Below are 25,389 nucleotides of genomic sequence, written 5' to 3'. Positions count from 1 at the left end.
CATGTTATTACAGGTAGACTTCAAGGTTAATTTTGCTTCTCCATTTGTAAAATACTGTGTACAAACGTGGTCCATTCTGCACTTGTGTGCTTACTTGTTCTGATTAAACAGTGGAGGGAAATGCTGAATCCTCCTTAGTACCCTCCTGCATATGAAAGGAATTTGAGATACCATCAAGTATAGTTAAGCTGTGTTAGTAGTTGACCTTGTTAGCTGGAGGGGGGGAAGAAATTATCTTTGGCACCACATTGGTATGCTGTAAGCCAAATTCACAAATACTCTGATTTGTGATCTGTAATAAGTTAAGTGACTAGAAATACTGTATATTCTTGGCTGGCACTTAAGAATTGTTATGTTAATTTGGGTGGTTTATTTGAACTATAAAATAATTTACTTCTAAAATGTGAGTTTGGGAATTCCAGGATCCTTTTTTTGTTTTAGGAGGTTTTAGAAGATTTGTTAATCATGGAGTCTCCCTTTCTTAATTTTTTTTAACCCATATAAATGTGTTTTTCTAAAGTAAAAATTTTCATCTCTTTTGTTGCATTAGGCCTTACTTCCGTCTTATCTCTGAGCATATAACTAACTGACTTGTCAATTTTGTTTTGTTAACAATAATACTTCTAGAAGTAATACTTGTTAGGATGGATGTCATTTTTTTCCTCTTGGCAAAAGTAAGTTTCTGAGGCGTAGTTAAAACTATGGTTTCAGATTGTTTTCAAGCATTTTGTTACTGATATAAATAAAAGATTTTGTTGCCATGGCTCCTACTTACATTCTTTTACTGTGGCATTCTGGATTTGCTTCTTTTGAAGTTCACTTTAAAGTACAGATTATTTACAGAACCTATTTTTTAAATTATGCAACTCATTTAAGAGTAATTTTTGACTCCCTTTACGTAATTGCAGGAAATTCAGTTCCTGTTGGAGTACTAATTCAGCTTTTCTTTTGCCATATTTTATGTTTGTTATTCTTTTGTTCACTAGCATAGGTATTTTATTGTAATATGTCTGGCAGTATAGGCAATTGTGCTATAAATAAGGGAGTAAGCAGTAGAAGGGGAAGAAACAAACTTATCTTCTGAGGGATCTATGGCAGGAAAAAATGGCTTTGAGTTGGAATTTTGAATTGGAATGTAATTGTAACATAGCTTAACTTAATTGTTCCATAATGTGTTATTTTGTATGTTTGATTCTTTTAGATAAAAATTAAATTTTTAGTTTAAAATGATGTTATTTACAAGTTAAAATCTGAAAACTAATTTGTCCATTTTAGGCAGTCGGAAAAGGTAACTCTTTTGAGTGGATAAGCTAATATTGATGGACTTCGTAAAATTTCTGAATTCCACCTTCAGCTAACGTAGGTGTAGGTTAAATCCTGAAATCTGTTTCCCTAAAGGTGGCGCTAAAGAAAACATTCCTCCTGTTAAATGCAGGCCAATCCCCTGACTTCCCTAGCTTCAGATAAATGGAGCACTTAGCTCAATTGTAGCCTGAGATGTTAGTTTTGTTCCCACCATGTTTGGCTTCACCTTCTCTCGTTTCCTCATGGCACTGTCGTTTGTAAAGCTGGCTAAGCCTGTTGGTGCTGTTGTGACTTCCTCAAGGGCAGAATGAGTAAATTGCATGATGAGCCATAAATCAGGAGGCATAGACTCATCTTCCCTTCCCTCAAGATCAGACGTGCAGCAAGTAATTCAATATTTAATTGTAAATTGATACAGGAAAGACTTGGTACTAAAACTTTTTTCTCATTCCCCTTTGTTATTCATGTTAAATTCAGGTAAAGATTGTGGATTGAACAAACTTCCCAAAGAGGGGCGTGCGGGTGGGAGGGGACTTGTCATTCGGGCATGCAGGAGGTTGGGTGACTTTTAAAAGTTACTAGGCTTTTAGAGCGGCTGATCTTGGTGTGTGATGACTTGAAGGGAAACATGTTGGGACATGTTATGTGAAGCCAACTTAGATGTCTAGAATATACTCTTCATTGAAAAGCACAATTCATTTAAATAATTCTTCAGCTGTAAATTCATGTCAACACAGACAGGGTACTTTGCATTTTCCTTTGATCTATTTCACTTGGCTTTTTTACATACCTTTAGAAATCATCTCACAAATTATTGCCTGAAACAAATTAAGCAAAGCTTATCTTTGTGCAGGGTGTTACACATGTTGGATCAGAGCTGTATTATAATTTCAGTTCCGAAACCTACTGACTCGGGGATGGGGTCAGTTATAGAACTTCTCTAAATCCTAGTTTCTTCATCTGTTTGGTTTTATTATTATCTACCAGGCAGGCTTGTTGCAAAAATTGGAGGAAATAGATGGTGTTTGGCACAAAATGGTATTTAATAAATGCCATCTTTTATGTCAAATTCTTAGAAGAAATAAGAGTTGTGGTAGATGGAAAGTGATCAGAGGAAGGTAGGGCCTACACTCAGGAAATGTATAATATACTTGAGAAGAGAGTAGTACTAGAAATAGTATCTAATCAACTCTTAAACTGAATGTCATGGTCCAGAGCACTTATGGAAGGTTTTGATGTTGGGTGAGAGTTACCCATGGTCTAATTTGGTTAGGGGAACATGAAGGTAAGAGGGCTTGGTAGGGGAGTTAGCTGCACAGAGATGAGAAGACTAGGTACCTCTTATTATTTATAGAAGAGAGAAAACAGTGGTTGGAATGGAATTAACTTTCCCACTCCTGTTCTTCCAAAGTTTAATTTTCCCCCATTATTCTGTTTTGGGATAGAAAGTTATGATGTGATAAACACATTTTATCTGTTCTCTGTTTTTGGCCATCTTTTGGCAATCTCCATTCCTCCGGGTCAGCAAACTTGCAGTGAAGAGCCAGATACTCATTATTTTAGAATTTTGCAGACTACATATGGTCTCTGCTCATGTTCTTCTTTTCTACTATCCTTTAAAAATGTATAATCTATTCTCTCTGGACTGCACAAAAACAGGCTGAAGATCAAGAGTTGGCTCATGCTCTATTTTTCTTCCACTTAAGGGAGAGGAGGTGTGTGTGTCTGATCATAGGGGCTTGAACATAGCATTGGGCTTGTCCTTACGTGGCATCTCTTTGGCCAATTTTCTTGAAAAAATCTCTTTCCAGTAACGGTCTCATAAAGGTAAGAGCTTGCTCTGAAGATTCCACGTGTGGCAAGGGGTCAAGTTGGAGTTACTGGGAACTGTTAGCTCATATCAGTGGTTCTCACCCTGGGGTGATTTTGGCCCACTTGGGAATATTTGGCAATGTCTGGGGGCATTTCTTGTCATAACTGGGGGTGCATGGAGGACAGCATGTTACTAAAAATCCTATAGCACATAGTACGCAGGAGACACTCACTCCCAACGAAGAATTACCTGGCCTATATGCCGGTAGTGCCACGGTTGAGAAACAGTGGCTTACACAGTGGGGTTGGTCTCTGTTTCTTGTATGCTTTTCTCTTTACTCCATTGTAGGCCCTGAGAAGGCTGAAATCATTAGAATTGCATCATTCAGTGGCAGAGTTTGGATGATAAACTAAGGCTAGTCACAGCTAGTTTTTCTGAGTTCTGTAAAGACCCGTAAAGGACCTCTGACACTCCCAGAAAATTGAGGGCATTTGTCTCCCCAGTGTGTCTTCATCCTTTGACTCTTGCTCTTCTGTTCTGTCCTCAGTCTTTGAACTGGTACTGGATGAATACTTTATAGTACGGCCTTCTGCAGACAATGATTTTAATAACACTGCTTGGTGGTCATTGCTCTGCTGCTAGAACATCTCATGGGATTGATTTTCTGATCTCTCAGTGGGCAACACATTTATTTCATTTCTAGGTGATGTAAAGGGCAGAATTGCAGAAACTCAACCATTTTAGCTTGATGATTATCCTGTGAGTGTATAAATAGGCACATGGTGAGTTCAGATTTCTTTAGTTACAAATTTTAGCCCTCAGAGAGTGATTATTGTGGGATATCAGATTTGGTCACCTGTGGATTCTAGGATGAAGGGGCAGGAATTCACTTATTAAATGCTGCAATGGGCCCTGGGTTTGTTTTATGTCATTAAATCTTCACGAAAAAAAACCCAATGTGGTAAAAATTATTACAGCTTTGGCTTTATAGATGAGTTGAAGTTTAGTGGGGTGAAGTAATTTACCAAGGAACGTATGGCTGCATTTCTACATGAAGTATATCTAACTACAGAGAAATAAGCTGATTGAGGGACCAGTGCATTTGCCTAGCACATTGCAGTGTCTCGTTACTGGAGAAAAGGTGGAGGAAGCTGAAATGGAAAGTGATTTTAAACTGAAAATGGAAAAGGATATTACTTATTGACTGACTCTTCATATCACTGGCTGTAATTCTTGGTGGGAGGGAACTGTGTGATTGTTTTAACATTCTACCCTCTTCATTTGCAATAAAGTAGTACTTTGGACTTTTAACATCTGTCTTCATTTTTTACCCCCATTATAAAATACTAGTCAGAAAACTATAAAATAAGGCAAACATTCTAGTAACCACCACCCAAGTGGCTGTTTTCATTTTAAATCTGAAATAGAGTCCCATAGTATTATCTGTTACATGCGTTGTACTACATTACAAAACTTAGGCTGATTTATACATAATACAAAATGTGACTATAGCATTAAAACTTAAAAACAAAGAAACATTTTAGTGCCTATTAGCTTTCTAAGGTAACTATTTGGACAAGTTATGTGCTTATTTTAGATTTCAAATCTGTAAAACTTGATGGAAATCCCTGCTGGTTTAAAACCTGATTTGAGCAATGCCCAGTGTGCTCACTTGTAGAGCCACATTGGCCAGTCTTGGCTGTGAGAGCTTGAATTGTTCCTACAAATTTATTCTCAAAGGACAAGCAGTTGCAAAACAAACAAAAAGCCTTAATACTTGCCCTTTATAAAGTACACACCTTAGAAAAGAAAAAAAAGGACAAGTATTTGCTGCCATCCAAGACTGGCCATACTATGCAGCTCTAAAAACCTTCTAGAAAGGAAGCTCTTAGTAAAAGTAGAATAATAGAAATAGTGTCATCAGTACTCTGAGATATCTTTTTTAATATTAGGCTAAAGAGTCATTTAATACTTCATGGTCTTGACTAATGTTATTTTGTTTTAAATTATCATTGATCCACAGTCCTATGTTGGTTTCAGATATGCAACAGTGGTTCAACAGTTACCATACTAAAATCCTCAGCCCCTCTAAGTGTGGTTATTGTCTATCCACATAGTAAGATATTACAGTCATTGACTGTATTCTCTGTGCTATAGGACCGTCCCTGTGACTAGCTTATATTGTGATTGCAAATTATTGTGCCTCTTTAGACTGATGTTAATTATAAGTCGGCGTGGTCATTGCCTTGTGTATGTTGTAAAGATAAATAGGATGAGAGATTCTGTTTACTTTGTTGTATTGCTTACTGGTTTGAAACTAAATGAACGTGCTCGGTATTTATGTATTTGCTACTTCAATAAACAGAAATTTTATTAGTGGCAGTACCTCAGGACAGGATTGATTTGGCCATTTTACCCAAGAGGGTAATTGGAGACTCAGGAAGTATGGGTGAAGTCCAGACTGACAGGAAGCAGCCACTGTGAGATTTCAAAGACTTGTCAATCTGGATGCCTTTTGGCTCCATGAGAGGTTTATCTTGGGTTAGAAGCAACCTTATTTTGCCTCCCCAAAATGTTTCTTTAACCTAATCTCCCAGGTTTAAATCTTGAGAAGACAGTCTCTCGGTATGGAGCCTCTCAAGTTGAAGATATGGGGAATATAATTTTAGCAATGATTTCAGAACCTTACAGTAAGTATTGCTGTTGTAACAGCGTAGACCTAGAATTTTGATCCCATCATCTTTCCCTCATGTATTCTTTCAAATTTCCTCCTGCAGCTTTGTCCCCCTAACAGCTAAAATGATGACTTGTCTGTTCTCATTTTTAGATCACAGGTTTTCAGATCCAGAGAGAGTAAATTACAAATTTGAAAGTGGCACTTGGTAAGTATTTGAGTACTATTCCATTTGATGTGTTTTATTCATATTATACCTCCCGCCTCTTGTATTTTAGTAATTTCATTAAACCTTTTGGCTGTCTGCTTTTTAATATTAGGTCATTTATAAAAGATACTTGTATCTTAATGTAAACTTGGGTTTGGGATTAAACTTTAATGAAATATTTAAATCCCTAGTACATCATATGTTTGTGTCTGTGATTCTCATTTTAGCCTCTCTGAACTGCCCACCCTCTCACTAGAACACTTCCAAAAGAAAAATCATAGGCTTTAGAAGAGTTCACAAGATTTTTACTGAGATAATTTTAAATATGTTCTATCAGCCTCTACTCTGAAACAAAGGGAATGACTGGGGAGGAGTATGAAATGGTGGTATCTCTGTTTATGATCGCAGGTGAACCTGTCAAGTTTGTAAATCATTGTAGTGAATTACATGTGATTGCCTGATGCTAAGTGAGGGAACAGAAACTCCTGACACCTTCACTCATAGAGAGACTTGGAGGCCTCTTTAGTTGTAGAAGTGACTCACTAGGAAAATGTCTGGGAGTACTGAAAATATGACTATGGTAGGAATAGAACATCAAAGGTGTTAAAATAGATAATAGGTGATTTGCAAATGACTCACTAAGGGGGGGAACTCCCAAGCATTTCCATAAGTACTCTCTGTGATGGCTCCCTTGTTTCATAGGGAGAGATTTAAATGGCAGATTTCTGACCGTATGCACACCTTCCTGAGGTGGGTTAATTGCCTGCTTTATCTTAAGTTTTGCTGTCAAACTGAATTTAAATCCCACTGGTATACTGGTCAGATCTGAGAATGAATTTAAACCTATCTTTGGAACTTACAGGATACTTGCGCTTACAGGCCGTCAGGGTGTTGGGTGAACTTGATGTCCTGTCAATCGATTGTAGGTCCTTTTGAGTTTGTGGAAAGCAAGCAGGAGCTCAGCTGTTAGGTGGTTTGCTGGGCCACCTAGCTGTGTTGGAGCTGTGTAGGCAGCTGCCTTTTGATAGTGAACCACTAAGAAAACTATGCTCAGTTAATATTTGATGTAATGAAGTAAATCAGTCAGTAATTCAAGACTGTCTGAACACCAAACTAGGCAAATGAAATGGTCTTGCAGCATGTAATAGGTCAGACTTAAGAGCATTAATCGTGCAACCTGAAGTTTTGCTTGATCCACAGCAGCAAGATGGAACTTATTGATGACAACACTGTCGTCAGGGCTCGAGGTTTACCATGGCAATCTTCAGATCAAGATATTGCAAGATTCTTCAAAGGACTCAATATTGCCAAGTTGGTTTTCTTGAATCTGTTTTACTTAACAATCCCAAAAGGATAATGGGTGTCACATCATCTTTCCTCACTGTATTTTTTCCCCCTTACGGCCATCTGTTCTATTCTTTTCAAAGGGGAGGTGCAGCACTTTGTCTGAATGCGCAGGGGCGAAGGAATGGAGAAGCTCTAGTTAGGTTTGTAAGTGAGGAACACCGAGACCTAGCACTGCAGAGGCACAAACATCACATGGGGAGCCGGTACATTGAGGTATGTCTTTACGACCTGAGACCCTTGCCAGCTTGAATGAATATTAACATTTGAAGGTTCAGAAACTATATTTAATGCCCCTTTCATTTCTTTTCTTAGGTTTACAAAGCAACAGGTGAAGATTTTCTTAAAATTGCTGGTGGTGAGTGCCTTTTATATAATGTGGCTATAAGAAAGATCTAAAATTTCCTTATATACCAAGGGTAGATGAATAGGGTGATGAATGGCTTTTATTTCCCAGTGAGACATAGCAAGTGATTTCTTTTTTAATAGGAAGAAATATCCAGTAGTATCAGTGAGTATAATATACAACATTTACCCTAAGGTTTGAGTCAACCAACTGTAGTTAAATATTACCATACAAAGGTGGCAGGGGCATATAAAGTCATGTACAAAGGGAAGTAGTAGTTCTTGAAAGAAATTAGTAGTCTGAAAACTGCTTTCAAATAGCCATATTAGAATATTTGGAATTGGTTCATACCTTCTAGTTTTTCTCTTAAACTTTCTTAACTCATTAGTGGCCAGGAACATGGTAGCTCTCTGGCTTCTAATATTTTCATATATATAGTGTTTGCAGTATGTGGTCAGAAAGAAATTGAAACAGATACAGCCTTTATCCAATTCTTGCATGATTCATAATGTTAAAACCTTAAAGTAACAGATGTATAAGAAATGGTTAGTTGACTGTCTGGCAGATTTTCTTCTGTACTTATAATAACTTGTAAGTTTCTATTGCTCTGTTCATATTGCTTTATGACTTCCTTTCTCCTTTTAGTATATTATTAATATCTTCCTATGTTACTTAATTTTGTTAAATGTTAATTGCGATGTGATAATATATGTACCATACATTTTTAAAAACATCTCTGGTCTTCACTTCAAGTATGTTGCAGGGAATATTTTTGTATCTCTGTATGTGCCACTTGTTAAAATAACTCTCGAAAAGTGGGACAGCTCAGTCAAAGAATGTGGGTGGGCCTTTTAAGAGGCTATTGCCAAAATATAGTTGTGTGACTTTCACTTAAATACAAAGAATGTTTGTATCCCTGCTTTATATGTAGCCCTAGTGAGAATCTTTGCAGCTGTAGAACTTGCAGTAAAAGCATCCAGTTTGCACAATTTGCTGGTATATTTCTGTTCTGGCACTTCTTTAGATTAAACCAAGAATTCCAAATTCAGAGCTTCAAATGTGATAGTGTTTCCAAGGTTTCAAAGCAGTGTTTGGTATTGGTTGGGGATATAGTATGTGTGGAGTTGCTGTGGTTCTGAGGTTCCTTGGTACATAACAGTGTAAACTGCAGATGGCAAAGTTAACTAATACATTAATGCATGGGATTTCATGGTATGTGGGCAGCATGATAATTTGTTTTTAAGGGAAAATGTTACTAGTAGACGAGGTTGAGGGATGTGCATTTGAGTATTTGCTGCATGGCAATACTGCACAAAATGCTTTATGTTAGGCAGAATGTTGATAAATGATGAAACTGACTGCCAAGTATATTCTTTATATTCTTCTCTCTACTTGAGTATGTTTGAAACCTTTTTAGTAAAAAAGTAATCAGAAAAATAATAAATCATCAAAGTGGCTTGTATGTAGTAAGTTTTTTTTTTTTGCTATCATTAATGTATAATTACATGAACACCATTACTAGACTCCCCCTATTATCAAGTCCCCACCACATACCCCATTACAGTCACTGTCCATCAGTGTAGTAAGATGCTATAGAATCACTACTTGTCTTCTCTGTATATACTGCCTTCCCTGGGTCTGCCCCCCCCTGCATTATACATGCTAATTGTGATGCTCCTTTTTCCCCCTTATCCCTCCCTTCCCACCCATCCTCCCCAATCCCTTTCCCTTTGGTAACTGTTACTCCATTCTTGGGTTCTGTGAGTCTGCTGCTGTTTTGTTCCTTCAGTTTTTCTTTTGTTCTTGTGCTCCACAGATGAGTGAAATCATTTGATATTTGTTTTTCTCCCCCTGGCTTATTTCAGTGAGCATAATACCCTCTAGCTCCATCCATGTTGTTGCAAATGGTAGGATTTGTTTTCTTCTTATGGCTGAATAATATGCCATTGTGTATATGTACCACCTCTTCTTTGTCCATTCATCTACTGATGGACACTTAGGTTGCTTCCATTTCTTGACTATTGTAAATAGTGCTGCGATACACATAGGGGTGCATATGTCTTTTTCAAACTGGGCTACTGCATTCTTAGGGTAAATTCCTAGAAGTGGAATTCCTGGGTCAAATGGTATTTCTATTTGAGCTTTTTGAGGAACCTCCATACTGCTTTCTACAATGGTTGAACTAATTTACATTCCCACCAGCAGTGTAGGAGGGTTCCCCTTTCTCCACATGCTCACCAACATTTGTTGTTGTTTGTCTTTTGGATGGTAACCTTCCTTACTGGTGTGAGTTGATATCTCATTGTGGTTTTAATTTGCATTTCTCTGATGACTAGCAATGTGGAGCATCTTTTCATGTGTCTGTTGGCCATCTGCATTTCTTCGTTGGAGAAGTGTCTGTTCAGATCCTCTGCCCATTTTTTAATTGGATTATTTGCATTTTGTTTGTTGAGGTGCGTGAGCTCTTTATATATTTTGGATGTCAAGCCTTTATCGGATCTGTCATTTATGAATATATTCTCCCATACTGTAGGGTGCCTTTTTGTTCTATTGGTGGTGTCTTTTGCTGTACAGAAGGTTTTCAGCTTGATATAGTCCCACTTGTTCATTTCTGCTTTTGTTTCCCTTGCGCAGGGAGATATATTTATGAAGAAGTCGCTCATGTTTATGTCCAAGAGATTTTTGCGTATGTTTTTTTCTAGGAGTTTGATGGTTTCATGATTTATATTCATGTCTTTGATCCATTTTGAGTTTACTTTTGTGTATAGGGTTAGACAATAATCCAGTTTCATTCTCTTACATGTAGCTGTCCAGTTTTGCCAACACCAGCTGTTGAAGAGGCTGTCATTTCCCCATTGTATGTCTATGGCTCCTTTATTGTATATTAAGTGATCTTATATGATTGGGTTTATATCTGTGCTCTCTAGTCTGTTCCATTGGTCTATGGGTCTGTTCTTGTGCCGGTACCAAATTGTCTTGATTACGTGGCTTTGTAGTAGAGTTTATAGTTGGGGAGCATAATCCCCCTGGATTTATTATTCCTTCTCAGGATTGCTTTGGCTTTTCGGGGTCTTTTGTGGTTCCATATGAATTGTAGGACTATTTGCTCTAGTTCATTGAAGAATGCTGTTGGTATTTTGATAGGGATTGCATTGAATCTGCAGATTGCAAGATGGTCATTTTGACAATATTAATTCTTCCTATCCTTGAGCACGGGGTATATTTCCATTTATTGGTATCTTCTTTAATTTCTCTCATGAGTGTCTTGTTTTCAGAGTATAGATCTTTCACTTCCTTGGTTAGTTAATTCCTAGGTATTTTATTCTTTTTCATGCAATTGTGAATGGGATTCTTTTCCTGATTTCTCTTTTTGCTAGTTCATCATTAATGTATAGGAATGCAACAATGTAGTAAGTTATTTAACTGACATAATTATTTATGAGGTATAGGTAATTTTACCCCCATTTTATGGACAAGAAACTTAACACAGGTTAAACTTGACTAAGGTCATATTCTAGTAAATGGTAAAGCCAAGATTGGACCCAAGCATTCTATCCAGCTCCTGGATTTAGGCCCTTCATGACCCTGATGACTTACTACCTCTCCATGAGAGAAATACCATGGTTGGTCCATGATTTGATTGTCTGGCAATCTTCCTAAGTTAAGAGAGGTGTTTTATGATAGTGGTAGGGGGTAAGTCTCAAATTTATGGGAAGAGAACTTCAATCCCTGGGATGTTATGAGTTCATGGGGAATGTGGATTTAAATTGTTAACTCAAGACATTGCCAAGAATTTTATTTTTTTAAATTTGGGAAAATTGACATCTTAACCATTTCTCCCCATGCTCCCTGGTGTTTGCTTTCCCTAGGTACATCCAATGAGGTAGCCCAGTTTCTGTCCAAGGAAAACCAAGTCATTGTCCGCATGCGGGGCCTCCCTTTCACGGCCACAGCTGATGAAGTAGTGGCCTTCTTTGGACAGCATTGCCCCATCACAGGGGGGAAGGAAGGCATCCTCTTTGTAACCTACCCAGACGGTAGGCCAACAGGGGATGCTTTTGTCCTGTTTGCCTGTGAGGAATATGCACAGAACGCATTGAGGAAGCACAAGGACTTGCTGGGTAAAAGATATATTGAACTCTTCAGGAGCACAGCAGCTGAAGTTCAGCAGGTTGGTTTTCAAGAGCATGTTAGCGGCTTTGTATGAATTTCTGTTCTTTCTGAAAAGAATCCTACATTATTCATCGTGTTCCAGTAAAACTTGAAAAATACAAAAAGTATAAGTGCATTTAAAAAAAATCTCATTCCATAACCAAAATATAGCCACTATTATCTTTTATGCACACAGAAAAAATATGTATTTTTATGTAACTGGAATACTGCTATAGACAGACACACTTTTATATTGTTTAAAAACTACATATCTTGGCTATGTATTTCACTCATCTCTAAAAAATTTCACTTTAATACTATGTCTCATGGAGAAGTATAATTTATTTAGAAATTCTATTATACATTTGGGTTAGTTTTTTCCCCCCCTACTAGAAGAAATTTCTAGATAGACATGCTTATAAAACTCTCAATTTCTGATTGGTTTCTTTAGAACTGGTTGATTTCTTTAGAGTTAGGTGAGCTCTTAAGGGTTTTAATGTCTTACGAAATTTATTTCTGACAGTGTAAGGTGCTCTTTTCCTGTTACTACCTTTCAGAATTCAAAGTTGATTTTGAGCCACAGATGGGGGAATCAGTTCCCCAGAATGTCCTAAAATCCAGGCATGGAACCATCTGTAGGGTCTCAGCCCTTTTGGCTGTTTTTCTTGACACAGCCAGCTGAAAATTCCTCTTCTTAAGGGGTCAGTTTGCATTTCCTTTGTAACTGGAATTATGTAGACTGCGGGGCATGACTCTTCAACTCAACTCTACTTTAGGTCCGTAGCAGAACAGTCACTTTAGTGATTACTTCGATCTTATTTACAGGGAATTAGGACATTGTACTATTATTTCTATGAGTTTAGAAAATTATTTCATCTAGCTGCTGCAAAGCCTATGGTATATTGTGATTTAAAATAATTGCCCAAAGTTAAAAAGAACCTTTTTCCTGGTAGGATACCAAGATGATATTTTATACCTAGAATAAATATAGGCAAAGTTTTAAGTTAGGTTTGCATCCTATTTTACTAGTTCTCTTGAGCCCTAAACGTAATTGCAGTTTAAATTCTGTATCTTTTTAAAAATATGTATCATCAATTCAGAATCTCTAGAATATGCCAGACATGCTTGAGGCTTCAAACTTTAAATATACCCATTCCAAACTAGAGGGGGGAAAAATAAAGAGTTTAGATATTTAATTAGAAGAATGGTTTTAAAGAATCATGGCCTAGAATGGACTGCCCCAAGTCTCAGCAACTGTGTTATTTGTGTGCAGAGCACACTGCCCCTATGTGACTTTATCTTAAGGGGGTTTTGGTTATGGATGATTTTCCTCGGCACCCCTCATGCCTGCTGATCTATTTAACAAATGTTGAACTAGTCATAGGCTCTGCGTTGTTGTCTTTTCATTACTAATAATCACTTCATTCAATAGATTTTGTCTGCTCTTTAGCAAGTACTGTGAGGTGCATAACTGTTTCCTGTCCTGAGCTTGTCTATAACCACATTGACTTTTTATTCGTGTTCATCCCTAATGTTTGTGCTGTGTCTGGATTGTATAATTTTTAGAAGTCTTGTTGTCTCTGTCATGCAATTTCTTTGGCTGTGTTATGTTGGTTCTTTGATTTTTGTTACCTCTTATTTAGGCAGCAACTGAACAGGAGGTGAGTGAGGAGGTTAGGGCAAATTTGGGGGTGGGTTCAATCTATATTTTCAGTTTATGGGATGATACAGGCTACAGTGTTAAGTTCAAAAAACCTAGAGATGCCACACGTAGTGTTTGCACAAGGACCTCAGTAATGCGAACTGATAGGCATGTTCTAAACTAAGGCAAAAGTAGATAAGAACCTTGTAATATGTGTTTGCCTTTCTCCAAAATGTACCTGACGTCTCATTCATTAGCAAGATAGCTGAATTCCACAAATTTAGAAGTTGTCTGAAGATCCTCTGTCTTGCAACTGACTCAGATTCACATGGAAACTAAATGAGATTATTCTTATGGTCACAGTGATTTCATTCAGTTTTGTATTATCCAGCCAACTTTCTTGTGCTTTATGCAACATTATTAAAGTGCATTATATTTTAATATAGTCCAGAGTCATTGTTTACCCTATTGGTTTCTTTGCTGGTTCATTCTATTTCTTGGGTTTGGAGGTAGAATGTGAAGACATTATTAAAGGGAACACTCTACTTAGTGAAAGGAAATCTAATAGATTGCTGTGAAAGTCCACATTTAGCATTATGTCCAGATTTTTGTAAAAGCAGCAGACTTTAAGGATATTTGTGTCAAGGTACATGGTGATGCATTTGTCCAGTAGACAAGTCCTCAATCTAAGCAGTTGAGTTGTATGTAGTGAATGCCTCAGCATGCATTTGACTTTCTCTATGAGTGCTTCTCAATTTTTAATATGCTTCTCAGTCACCTGGGATCTTGTTAATGCAGGTTCATATTTACTAGGCCTGGGGTGCAGCTGAGATGGTGCATTTCTAAGAGACCAGCCAGGGCTGGGCTGCAGGCAGCCTTAGAATAGCAAGGATCTAAATCACTTCTGTTTTGCTTTGAGTACAGGTGCTGAATCGATTCTCTTCGGCCCCTCTTATTCCACTTCCAACCCCTCCCATTATTCCGGTACTACCTCAGCAATTTGTGCCCCCTACAAACATTAGAGACTGTATACGCCTTCGAGGTCTTCCATATGCTGCCACGATTGAGGACATCCTCGACTTTCTGGGGGAGTTTTCCACAGATATTCGAACTCACGGGGTTCACATGGTATTGAATCACCAGGTAAGAAAGATGATTATTGAAAAACTGATTTGTTTATTCTTTCTGATTATCAAAGGCTCTCTTCCAATTAAAAAAAGAAAATGAGAAATGTTACAAATGTTCATCAGCTGTGTAGTCTTTAAGGAAAGATTTAACTGTAAATGTTAAGAGGTCTTCAAAATGAACTCCAGAAATAATGCTTTCATTAGCAAGGTAATTTAAATTCAGCTCGAATTCCATCATTACATATATCCATCAAATTATCAATATCATCAGGTAAGAGACATACATTCAGTCTGATAAAACATTTTGCCATTACGTACTGGACTCTGCAAATCTGAGGCAGTGTGAAAGCATTCCTGGGCAACATGTAAACCAATGAGCATGTCTGTGTTGCAGAGTACTCTGTATCCATAGACTGTTTCAAAATGGCTTATTTTATTTCATATATATATGTTAGGCATCAGACCACATTCAGTAGTGTAAACTCACTGAAGACTTGGATCTGTCCCACCTACAACAGTATGTGGTCATAACAGCCACTCAAATGCATTAATTGTTGAGAAGCCTTTATCGAAATGTAACCAACTTGTTATGGTATATAAGTATGTATTCTGTGTATACTAAAAGTAGTTCCTGGCTTGATATCCCTTGATTTTTGTTTAAATAAAATTAGTCATACTAGCTGTTGGATAATTTGCCAATATTTTGTGCTATCATAAACATGGCAGCATTCTAAAATCCCATAAACCAAGTAGTTCTAATTACAATTTTGAAGCTCTTTATTAAAAGCAAAGTTGTATTAAGTTTGAAAATAAGATTTTTCTGAGCATTATGGGTTGAATATGTCTGTATTGGAAATACCAATGTTTTCCCACATTGCTAGCTTCCCACTTTCTCTTCTCCCATGGAGATTTGGTTATATTCATAACCATCATCCTGTCTTGCTGGAGAGTGCATGTCATTGGGGATGAGGAATCAGAAAACATCTTGAACCCCTGCTTGGTTTTTTCACCAGCACATGTTCATCCTGACTCTTACATCAATGTTAAGCTGTGCAACTTTTTATCTGACAAGGTACCGTCTCAGCATGCTTCATTGGTGGGAATCTTTTTGAATAAAATTTCCCACAATTCAACACCACCAGGGAACTGTTTGGTTTCTCTTTGAGTCACCATTTCTAATAACCTAGGGGCTAATATTACTCTTTGATTAACAAAAGTAGACAGATTTGCCTCTCACTGACCCACGTGACCTATGGTGATTGCACTTGGAGAAATGCTTCTTTAATGACAGACAAGCTCTTAGCTGCCTAGAAGATGTTAGGTTTTCATCTTGGACTGGGTTTCCCTGGTATCCCTAATTTCCCTGGTATGATAACTCTGATGGTAACTTGCATGGTCATAATTTGCGCTTAGGGACTTTTAAGGAAGTCCATGAAATACGAAAGGAATCTTATAAGCTAGTTGTGCCTTTTTGTCCCCTGTAAAATGTCCATGCCAAATAAAACTAAGGTGTTTCTGGTTTTATGGAACGGAAATCTACCAACTTGGTTTAAGGTAAGATTTTTAGCAAGCTACTAGTAATAGAGGAAATGTCTATCAACACCTTTTTCACCAAAGTTTAAAGTGGAGGTGCAAGGGAACAGGTGAGAGAAAAACTGCCAAGCAAGGCTGATAACAACCCTCACCAGTCTTCACTGTGCATCACAACTTCTAATTACTTACCCCTTCTCCCAATCCCCAAGCCACATTCTAATCCAGGCTTCAGGGAGAAGGGAAAGGGATGAGATGGGTTAGAGATAGACAGCACTGAGAGCCAAAAGAGAACACTGGTTCGTCCAGTTTCCTGTAGGAGGATACATAAAGCTCTGATACTGGTTCTGTGAATAGCTTTACTCAATCAAATAAGATTTAATCGGATTTTTCAGAAAGGAAAAACCCCAATATACAATCCTATACTTTAAAACCACAATCACAAGGAGACCCTTTCAAAACCCTGTAAATCTGATACTAATTAATAGAAACCCAAAAGGATCACTTTCAGCTGTGAGCTCTCAAAACTGTTTCTTCAAGGTTTTGTGGGCCATTCTGGTGATTAGGTGATGAAATGCAAGTCAGATTTCAGTAGACCACACTGTCACCCAGATTTTGTGGCTAAAATGTCTATACTATGGGTGATTGTCACTTTGCATGTTTTGTAAGCAACCATTTCCTTGTTGAAGGAGACAGTCTCCTTTTGTTTTTATTCTTCCCCCACACACTCAGGGCCGCCCATCAGGAGATGCCTTTATCCAGATGAAGTCTGCGGACAGAGCATTTATGGCTGCACAGAAGTGTCATAAAAAAACCATGAAGGACAGATATGTTGAAGTCTTTCAGTGTTCAGCTGAGGAGATGAACTTTGTGTTAATGGGGGGCACTTTAAATCGAAATGGCTTATCCCCACCGCCATGTAAGTTACCATGTAAGTTTTTCTTGGGTCTTGGCGCTATTCTACGCTGTATGCTGGTAGGTGCTTAAGCTGCTTTCATAACTTTCTGTGCCCCTGGTTCTTTCTGAGGCAGGTGAGGTGGTTATATAAGGCTTTCCCTCCTTAAATCTGTAGTATCTGGTAATCATTTAAGTCCCTGGTTGTGGACACCCATAATTAGAGATGCTGCAAACACCTCCTTTCAAATTATATTCTTGCTTTTCCAGTGATAAGCACTTGATTTCTGAAGCTTAGTGTGCTCAAGATAAGCACTGACTCTGGGAGGCAACCTGGCTATGTAGATATTTTAATACGCATTTAAAAGTAAAATAAGTATGGCTGGATCCTTTTTCTTCTCTTTTATATTTTTCTTCTTTCTTTAACACATTAAGCTTTTTTTTTCTTTTTTCAGGTGGGTGATTTGATACCCATTTTGCATTTTTAATTTTTTGAGTATTAAGTACTTTTTTGAAAAGGATAACTTGGGGAGCATTCTCTTGCTCTCCAGGATATCTGGAAAGAGCAAGTTCGTAAAAAATATATGTACATGTAAATGCGTAAATAAATTAGCCAACGTTCCCATTGGATCGCAGGATCAGTGCTTAATTTCAAGCCATGCTCTTGCTCATTGGCACCTGGGTGCAAGCCATCTGGAATCCTATATGAGAGGAATAAGCCCTTTAGTCTGGAGACCAAGTCTGGTTAGTGACTATGGAACATTTGGGGATCTGCATTAAAACTTGAATCTTTTTTATATAGTTTCCACTTGAATAAAACATACCTTGTTAGGAGGCGTGTTGAGTATGTTTAAAGAAGGTAGCACTTGGAATACCTGGAATAAAGTCCAAAGATAACTAAGAAAGTAAACTGGGTTATGTGCTTGATTCCAGTAAAATGGGGAGTGTTAGGATGTCACTTCCTAGTAAAGAGGGATCTGTACCAATAAACCTACTTGCTAAAGTATTTGTAGAACATTCAGTGGGGCTTAATCCTTTTTTCCCCTTGGAATTCCTAAATGCTAATATTCCATTTATCTGCTGCTTGCTGTTGGTGAATAAGAGTTGATCACTAATGATTATCAAGTTTTGAAAATTTATGATGGGGTTTAAGTGGATATCTTAAATCTTATTCATATGTATTCTGTCCATAAACCACTGATAATGTTAGTAACTTTTACGATTTCCTTTAGTGTTGATCTATCTGTCAAGCATTGTGAAATAAGGGAATTTCTCGATGTGTAACCCAGATTCTTCTGCTGTAATAGCTTTTTCCTTCTCTTTCTGGTAGAACACTGACCATTACAGACTTTCTTCATAAGACTGTAATTTCTTCCCCTTTCCTCTCACGAGCCCTAAAAATAATAGAAAAAAATTAAAATGCATTTTCCCCCATAAAAAATAGGTTTCCATATCTTTACTTTCAATATTTTCCAAAAAATTAAACTCAGATTTGGCCACTTGTCATTTGACTAGTGGAAGAGTTTACTCATTGCCAAAAAAAAAATCAATTCCAGTATATACATGTTATGCCTGTTCTACTGGACAGGTTCCTGCCAACTCCTTCAGGTGATTGCCTGTTTATACAGCAACCAGAAACACTTAAAGAAGTTGTATGTGTTTTTGACCTAATCTCAAGGACTGAAGCAATCCTTGGTTATTGGTTATTCTTATAACCAATTATAAATAGTTATCACTATTTAAATTATAAATATATTATAATCACTTATAAATAGTGATTGGTTATTCTTCACTGAGGAGTTTCTTCTTGAATTTGAGAAAGAAATGGTGATGTCTGTTTTAAAGTTTTAAGCTTTAAATTGTTGAAATTTTAATGTTTTCAAAAAGTTGAACATTTTAAGGTTAACTCCATTTTTCTAATCTGAATATACACATCTGATTCTCTTTTAGGAATATAAGAATAGCTGCCCTTTCATTTGAGGAGTACCCATAGCTGAGCAGCCTAATCTATTCGGTTATCAAATTTCTACCCTTCTTTGAGGCAGAACAGACTTATACCTACTATATATGCCTGTCTTACTGGCATGAAGCACTGTTGTATAATGAATTGCTTGATAGTTTTGAAAGCAGGATATGGGCACAGGCTTTATAATTTTCTATATGATTGAGGTGTCTCGTCCTGCTCAATATGAGATCACTATGTTGGTCTTTGGCTCATATACCCATATTCTCCTGACTCTTTTACTCATCGCCATAGACATGCAGAAACTCATAAGAAGAGCAAAAGAACATAGGGATTTTCTTGTGAAAAGTTATCCCTTGGGCCTCTGCTATTTGCAAAATATATAAGGTGGTTCTGGGTGTGAAAATTAAAGCCAGAGACTGCAGATTCGGGCAACCTCTCAGTTCTCTCTTCTGTTGGGTGCAAATGGGTTGTATAGTTGTTCATTCCACATGTGGCCAGCAAGCTCGTGTCCAGCAGTTGGTCCAATTTAAGTGAGTTACTGGGCCTGGGAGATGTTGAATAACTAGAAGACAAGGGAATTTCATCCTTTCTACTTCTATTTAAACTGAGTCAGCTTTTTATCAGCTGACTCTCAGACTTGCACATATATTTTTTCTGGGTTATTTCCCAGGCTGGATTGTTTCTTTTATAGGTCTGAAGATGTAGATTAGCTCATCTTCTGGGTTGCCTTTAGGTAGAAATGGCAGAGTTAATCTCCTTTTAGGTCAGTTCATTGTGGTACACTCTGTGCTTTGGCATAATATATGAATAGTGTTTTATCATAGCAGTTTTCATCTGCTGCTGTAAGAGTAGGTAACAAGATGAAATAGCAGTATAGCTCTCAAAAAAACCCCAGAAAAGCCAGCTCTGACATTGAGGTTTTATTAAATGTGAGTTCCATATTTCCTCAAAGCAGTTAGTTTATGGTAACTGGGACTCAGGAGTTGGGGGAAAAGGTCACATGTTACGAAGACTTAAAAGTCCATTTGTTACTGATTTTTCCAAATTTCAGATTAAGAATGGTTCTTAAGTTTGGAGTGTGAGATTTGAGATTACTTCTAGGTGTTATCTGTAAAATCAAAAGGAGGTTGCTTGGGGCAGCATAAAGAACTGTTCTCTCTTTAAAATGTGTGTGTGGGGTGGTAACCTTAAAGCTTTAGTACTAGCACACACATATCAGCTGTTAGAAATGTCTCAAAGTCTCTCTCTCTGCTTATTTAGGCCTGTCTCCTCCCTCCTACACATTTCCAGCTCCTGCGGCAGTTATTCCTACGGAAGCTGCCATTTATCAGCCCTCTGTGCTTTTGAATCCACGAGCACTGCAGCCCTCCACCGCATACTACCCAGCAGGCACTCAACTCTTCATGAACTACACAGCATACTATCCCAGGTAAGATTCTGGTGGAAGAGGGACAGAAACAAAGGACTCCTTTGATAGCCAGTGCCTGAGTTCACAAAAGAATATTGTCTGCCATATTGAAGGTTAGCATGGCAGGCAATAGCTTCTGTCATATCTCTCTGACCAAGAAGGTTGTTTCAACATAAACTGAAATAAGTTCGTCTTTTAACCATATACTGACAACATGATCTTTTTTTACATTACCTGTGTGTACAACTATCCTTTTTTCCTTCTATCTCAGGGCCTTAAGTAAGTAGCATTGTAATCATTGTAGTAGTGTGGCAGTGTCATGTGAATGGATTTAAAAAACTGGGAAATCCATAATGAGAACATATATATATTTTGGTATCATTAATCTACAATTACATGAAGAACATTATGTTTACTAGGCTCCCCCCTACCCCAAGTCCCTCCCACATACCCCATTACAGTCACTGTCCATCAGCTTAGTAAGATGCTGTAGAATCACTACTTGTCTTCTCTGTGTTGCACAGAACCTGCAAGTGCCCCCCCCCAACATTATACATGCTAATCGTAATGCCTCCTTTCTTTTCCCCGCCCTTATCCCTCCCTTCCCTCCCATCCTCCCCAGTCTCTTTCCCTTTGGTAACTGTTAGTCCATTCTTGGGTTCTGTGATTGTGCTGCTGTTTTGTTCCTTCAGTTTTTCTTCGGAGAACATTTATATTTTTAAGTAGCATGAATTCCTATGTCCCACAATAAATAAAAACTATTTTTAAATTTTATAGGGCCTTTCTTCTTCCCCTCCTAAATCTGTACTGACAAGCCTAGAATGAGATTATTTGGTACTTTATTAGATCTAGCATTTTAAATCTGATTCTTTTTAGTTGTGCTTAATTTCTGGGAGGCAGCAAGGTAAGTTGGAGAGAAAGTTGTTAGTCTGGAAGTTGGAAGACCTGAGTTTTAGTCTCATCTCTTTTAACCAGAGCAAGTCACTTAAACTTCCTAGTTCTTATAAAGTGATGGGAGTTGCCAAGTTTTTGGAGTCCCTTCCCGGTCTGATTGCCAGTGATTCTAACTTGAATATATAATAATGACCTCTCATTCTTGGTTTTCTTTTAAAAATTTAAAAAATTTTAAAAAAATTTTAAAAAGCCCATAACCAGTTCACTTCATTAAAACAAAAATTTTATTTTGGCACAACCAAATTGCTCAATTTAAAAAATTATACCAGGCCTTGTTTTTTCTTCCCAAGACATTTAGATTAAATATTTTGACTACATCCACCAGTATGAAAGGTTTTTGATGAGTGACCTGGAAGTAACCTATCTGATCCCCACAATTGCAATGTCTTGTTGTATTTTTCTTCCCATCTGTAGTTTCCCAGTAGGGAGCAAGACTTTGGAATCTTGTAGTCACTATTAATTACATTTGCTTTATCGTGTTAGGAATTTTTTTAACATTCATTAATGCTATTGAAAATATTCTTTATTCTACTGAGGAAGAAGAATAGGGAGGAAACCATGCTAATTGTCAGCTGGCCATCTTTTGAAGGTATGAAAAGGCTCTGAAGCATGAGTAAATTGTTCATGGTTGAGTACTGTGTCAGGGACTTAGCCCATTCCCAACCTGTCACCTTCTCTGGACCCTGTGACCATCACTTGCTGGTAGTGGGCTCTGGTTATAAGAAAGATCTTTGTCTACCTTTCTTACGCCATTAGAATGTCAGGGGTGGAATGCATTATGCCTCTGGGTGCCTGGTGTAGTTTCTTTGCCTACAGTACATTTTCAGAGTATCCAATTCCACCATTGACTTGCTCTCTGGACACTCTTAAAAGAAGGAATCTCTTAGAAACAGTGTCTGTCACAGTAAGGTGGGAACTCAAGTCTTGAAGTCCCAAAGACAAGAATAATTGGTCAATTTTTTTCTACTAGTAGTTTTAAAGTTTATAAAGGCCTCATTATTAAATCTTAGAGCATGGAAGTGTAGTTGGTAAAAGTAGATTCCCATTTTATACACCTCCAAGTCCAGAAATAGCCACTATTTGGTAACATAGACATATGTGTGTACTTCTAAGTAATGTGGCATACTTAACATGTACTGCCCACTTGCTCCTTTTTTTGACTTGACAGTATGTCATTTACATCTTACCTAAGGGATATTTATATATTGACCTCAACTTAAAACTTCCACATTATGTCCCCAAAATGAAAATATATCATCATTTAACAATTCCCTTATTTTTAGACAGCTGTTTTTTCTCTATTAAACAAAGCTTGTACGGATCCTTAAATATTTTCTAATATTTTTGTACAACTATTTCATAGAAGTGGAATTTTTAAATTGAAGTTCATATGTATTATATGTAAATTAGTACCCCTAAATAACCCCTAAGTGTATGGTTATTTTAATCTGCATTTCCCTAGTGCTGGTGAAATTACCCACAAAGGCACAGTCTCCAAACATTGGGATATGCTCTTATTTTTACTGTGAAATTTAGAATAATATAAAAATCAAATTCCAAAAACAGTAAAATATTTTAGTTTTGGCAGAATACCGTTAATCTCTAACTTGATGTGACTAAAGGCATTTAAAGCTATTGAAAACTGTTTTGTAAGTGTTCAAGTATATTTTGGCCTATTACCTGATAAATAGGAGTGTCTGAGGTATAGCATATGTGAGGCTAAATAAGGATATTAATAAAAATTCTGGAATTTGTCTCTTTTCAAATTAAAAAATTTTAATTCCCTCCTTTGTTAGGAAATTTGTCAGTTTGACTTCAGTTTAATGTTAAGATGCTAATGTGTTTTGCAGATTTTTAAAATCATGCCCCTCAAGAAAAAGGTGATTAGTTTTTAACTGTTTTTAACTTGGAATTTAACTGAGCAAACTGTTAGTATTCTGTGTGAGACCTGTTGGGAATATTAGGATTCAAAAACGTGGACTCTTTCTGCTTTTTGGTTTAGAATTTGTCCCTGTGCGAAGTCTGTGATTTCAAAGGCCTCCTTCGTGTGGAGGGCATTCTCTTCTAACTTGGTATATTTAAAAATTTGAAGATAAACTATAGTGGGTAGTGCTGTGAGAATATAGTTTATTTCATCATAAGGATGTGGGTTACATGAGGATCACTTAGGGAGAAAACATGAACCAAAAACTGGATTTTTGGTTATCGTCAAATGAGTTTTTAGCAGTGTAAATGTGTAGCTGTGACAACAGCAGCTTGAAGAGCAAGTGGAATAAAAGTATACGTGATTTTCTGCTTATGGACCTTTTCTTTTTTTTTTCCTTCCCGCCCCCCTTGGAAAAGGGTTTGAGTTACCCAGTATCCCAGAGCATAGCCTAGGGTACAAAAAAATGAGAAGGAGTTATATGTTCATGCTCACCCTACTGATCACTCAAAACTCAGTTATAACATACCTGTTCTTCCCACTACATAAAGTTCTATCCTTTATTCTGACCTCTCAGTTTTCTTAGAATATTCTCTTGGGCATCAGAGTTGTAGCACAGGTGAGAAACATGCTGATTCTTAAATATCACCTTGAATCAAAAGAGGGCAAGGGATTTTTGACTTTATTCATGAATGATGCTTTTTACTTGTGTATCCATGTGAAAGGTTTATGGTGGGGGGAATGCTTTTTTCCTTGGGATAACCATTTCTTATAAAGTCATCTTATTTCTACCTAAGCAGTGAATATGTATATTTAATAATATTGAAACACTTTACAGTGTTTGGTTTGTTGCATAGTGTTATTACATATGTTCTGGAATTCTTTGCACTTGAACCAGATAATACCTATCCTCTAAGAGATGCCTGTATTTTGTATTTTCAACACTTAGCTTTCCTGTTCCAGCTTACTTTTTTTTAATTGAATTTTTGAGAGTGTAGGTTCACCTGCAATTGTAACAGTACAGAGAGAGCCCATATACACTTTACCTAGTTTTTCCAATAGCAGCAACCAGTTTACTTCGTAATTGTTGAAAGACAGGACCCTGAAAAAAAGATAAAATAATATCTTTAATATACAGTTATATTTTTCTTGGCTTAAAAAAAAGTTGTTTCTACAACTTAAATATAGATTTCCACAAATGCAAACTAAGAATAATGAAATGATATTAAAATATTGCAATAATGCAATATCAAGTGATGCTACAATAATGGAAGAGTGTCATAATTCTTGTTGAGAATGATTACAACTCTCAGGTTTTTTAATTTGAATATTTCTAAATGATTTAAGCAAGAACTGCTCAGGGCAGTTCACTCTCTACTACCACTCAGTGAGGATTCAGTATAGCTTTCATGAAAGAAATAGTCGTTTGCTAAAGACCTTATTCATATTATGAGCAGCAGTTCAGGGAATTAAAATGCAGATATCCTTAAAATTCTTTTTAACATTGCATAATTTTTTTTAAAATTTTTTCAAAATTGGGATGATTTTATGTATGCTGTTTTCAAGGATAATTTTTAAAAATCTGTATTAAAGAAATTTTCAAATACAGGTTAAGAGAATACTATTACCCAACTGTAACAATATCAATATCTTGCTAATTTTGTTTCATCTATTTGTTTTACCCCAGAACATTTTAAAGCATAAAACCTAGACACCATTTCTTTCACCTGCTATTTATACGCCAAATATATCTTTAAATTAAGCATGTTATTAAAGTACTAATGACTTTAGTTAAAGCAGAAGAACTTAATAAAACACATATGCCAAACATAATAAGCAAAATAACCATATTTTGCCTCATTGCCCTACTTGAACGTTTCCTTGGTATATCTTTAAAACATTACATTGAAGAAGGCCCTGAGGGAAGAATAGACATTTGTCTGGATTTTATTTAACAATACAGATTAATGACTTTTGATTTTGATTTTTCTTTACTGTATATATAACATACATAACATATGGTCTTTTCAACTACGTCCTCTTTTTTTTTTTCCACCAAGAGCAAAATGGCTTTATTGGGAAATATTTTCCATTTAAATGAA

General features: G+C 36.9%; 1 protein-coding gene across 14 annotated transcripts in view; it reads left to right on the top strand.

Moving 5' to 3' along the window:
- The window catches only part of ESRP1 (epithelial splicing regulatory protein 1), a 56,003-nt gene that overhangs the window by 10,185 nt on the left and 20,429 nt on the right, over window positions 1–25,389 (top strand). For 4 of the 14 annotated variants that reach the window (XM_036875220.2, XM_036875205.2, XM_036875240.2 and 1 more), the window contains exons 5-13: window positions 5,716–5,808; window positions 5,946–6,000; window positions 7,201–7,311; window positions 7,428–7,560; window positions 7,660–7,702; window positions 11,560–11,861; window positions 14,409–14,627; window positions 16,874–17,072; window positions 20,262–20,430. In XM_036875220.2, the coding sequence (XP_036731115.2) occupies window positions 5,716–5,808; window positions 5,946–6,000; window positions 7,201–7,311; window positions 7,428–7,560; window positions 7,660–7,702; window positions 11,560–11,861; window positions 14,409–14,627; window positions 16,874–17,072; window positions 20,262–20,430 (1,324 nt within the window). Of the gene's footprint in view, window positions 1–5,715; window positions 5,809–5,945; window positions 6,001–7,200; window positions 7,312–7,427; window positions 7,561–7,659; window positions 7,703–11,559; window positions 11,862–14,408; window positions 14,628–16,873; window positions 17,073–20,261; window positions 20,431–21,899; window positions 21,953–25,389 lie in introns of all 14 variants that reach the window. The other 10 variants (XM_036875179.2, XM_036875212.2, XM_036875130.2 and 7 more) reach the window with 6 other exon arrangements.

The sequence above is a fragment of the Manis pentadactyla genome, chromosome 3, assembly GCF_030020395.1.
Source record: "Manis pentadactyla isolate mManPen7 chromosome 3, mManPen7.hap1, whole genome shotgun sequence".
Classification (NCBI taxonomy): Eukaryota; Metazoa; Chordata; class Mammalia; order Pholidota; family Manidae; genus Manis; species Manis pentadactyla.
This window is presented reverse-complemented; position numbering and strand designations above follow the sequence as displayed.